Genomic DNA, 1,697 nt, shown 5'->3' on the forward strand with positions numbered 1-1,697 from the left:
GTGTTCATGGGGCGCCCTTGGAGTTTCCCGAGGATCTGCTGCCGGCGTTATTTCCAGCAGTTTGGCACTGTTGTCAGTGTGAAGCTGCACTCGCTTTCCTCAGAAAATTTAAAGGTCTGCGGACAAACATTCGTCCTCTGGGGATGCGCCTGAGGTCGGACATTCCTTCCTCAGTCCGGCTCCTGGGATACTACGACCGGGTGTACCATGCCCGGCAAACACGTATATGTTTCTGGTGTGGCCTGTTGGGGCTTCTGGCTACTAGTGCAGTTCGGCTGTGGTCGCTCCTGTGAATCTTTTCAGAGAAGAGGATTTCCCGCCGCTCCCTGCGGATCAGGATTCCGTGGGTGGGGATGTGGCCATACCGTTGTCTACTGTGGCCCCCTCGGTGTCGCCCTGTGCACTGCCAGCTGTTGTGGCCCCTTCTCCAGGGGTTGTCTTGCCTTCGGATGGCCTTCTTGCTCCAGTTGATGTCTCCGCTGCTCCCGAGGATCTTCCGGGTGCTCTCTGCACATCCTCGTCATCTGCGTCTTCAACGTCTCCTGCTGCTGCGCCCTCGCCTTGTATCTCGGCCGTGCTGGTAGATGGGGTGGCTGCAAAGCCTCCTGCTGTGTGCAGCCCCATTCCCCCTGTGGCTGAGGCTGCTGCTGTTCTGTGACGGGCGTCGGTTCGCCCGGCTTGTGGTGCCCATGGTTCTGGATCCGCCCCCGGCTCTGATGATGTGTGGCCGGAGCCCAAGCGTATCCGCCGTTCGTCTACTGCCTGGGCTGATGTGGGGGACTTTGACGCCGGTGGGTCTTCGGGCAGCGATGGGGTGGTTATGGATGAGTCGCACTCTGTGACGACGGTGGTGGCTGAGGTCCACGTGCCCGCTACTGCCGATGATTGTGTATTAGGCTCATCCAAAGTTCTTAATTCGGCAGAAATTTCTCCGCAGTGAGGGGTGGTCTCCCCTCCTGCAGTGGATGGTGACGGTGATGGTGCGGGCCATGGCCTGGTGCTGGTGTTAGAGAAGGATACTCGCTGCAAAGGGGTCCCAACCATTGCCTGGTTGTCTGGACGTTGCCGTTGGGGCTCCCTGTGGTATTGCCCTCTGCCAAGCCCTCTCCCATGAGGGGTGTCTGTTGGGGTCCCGGAGGGTGTGTTGCCGGCGTCTGTGGTGCTGTGGGATTACTGGCGTAAGATTGCCCTGTTTCTGCTGGTCGAGGATGCGGCGGCCTTCTGTGCTTCGAGGCTTCCTGGAGAGTTTTGTTTTGCATTTTTTATCTTTGTTTTATTGCATTTAATCGCATGTTTGCATGTAAAAAAATAATAATAATAATAAAATTTATTTAGGAAAGACTATTTAAATTGTGAGAAATATTGTTTGTATCCCTGCCAAAGATTGTTTATTTGTGTTGGATATTTCCAACACCGAATACAACACTGTTGTATTCTCATTACTTATTACTAACCATACTAATTATTGTAGTAAGTAAAATTAACAACACGTAGAATTCTCATGTACTAATATTTTCATCTGTGCAGTAGGCTAGAATTCTCATGTCACCTGACGCCAGTATTGCGTCAGATTTCCTTACAGTAAACACATTATATCCAATGTATGTGAGAATTAAATTCGATTCTCCATAATTAAAGCATTCTGTATGATAACTAATTGCAGATGAATTGATCTCTAACTAAAAGCCGAATAGAGC

The 1,697-nt window shown here is 51.5% G+C and overlaps 1 protein-coding gene across 1 annotated transcript; it reads right to left on the reverse strand.

Moving 5' to 3' along the window:
* Nucleotides 1-333: 333 nt before the first annotated feature.
* On the reverse strand, nucleotides 334-1,044 carry LOC138370034 (uncharacterized). Its single transcript, XM_069333809.1, has one exon. The coding sequence runs from the start codon at nucleotides 1,042-1,044 to the stop codon at nucleotides 334-336; it is 711 nt and encodes a 236-aa protein (XP_069189910.1).
* Nucleotides 1,045-1,697: the final 653 nt, after the last annotated feature.

This window comes from Procambarus clarkii, chromosome 30 (genome assembly GCF_040958095.1).
Source record: "Procambarus clarkii isolate CNS0578487 chromosome 30, FALCON_Pclarkii_2.0, whole genome shotgun sequence".
NCBI lineage: Eukaryota > Metazoa > Arthropoda > Malacostraca > Decapoda > Cambaridae > Procambarus > Procambarus clarkii.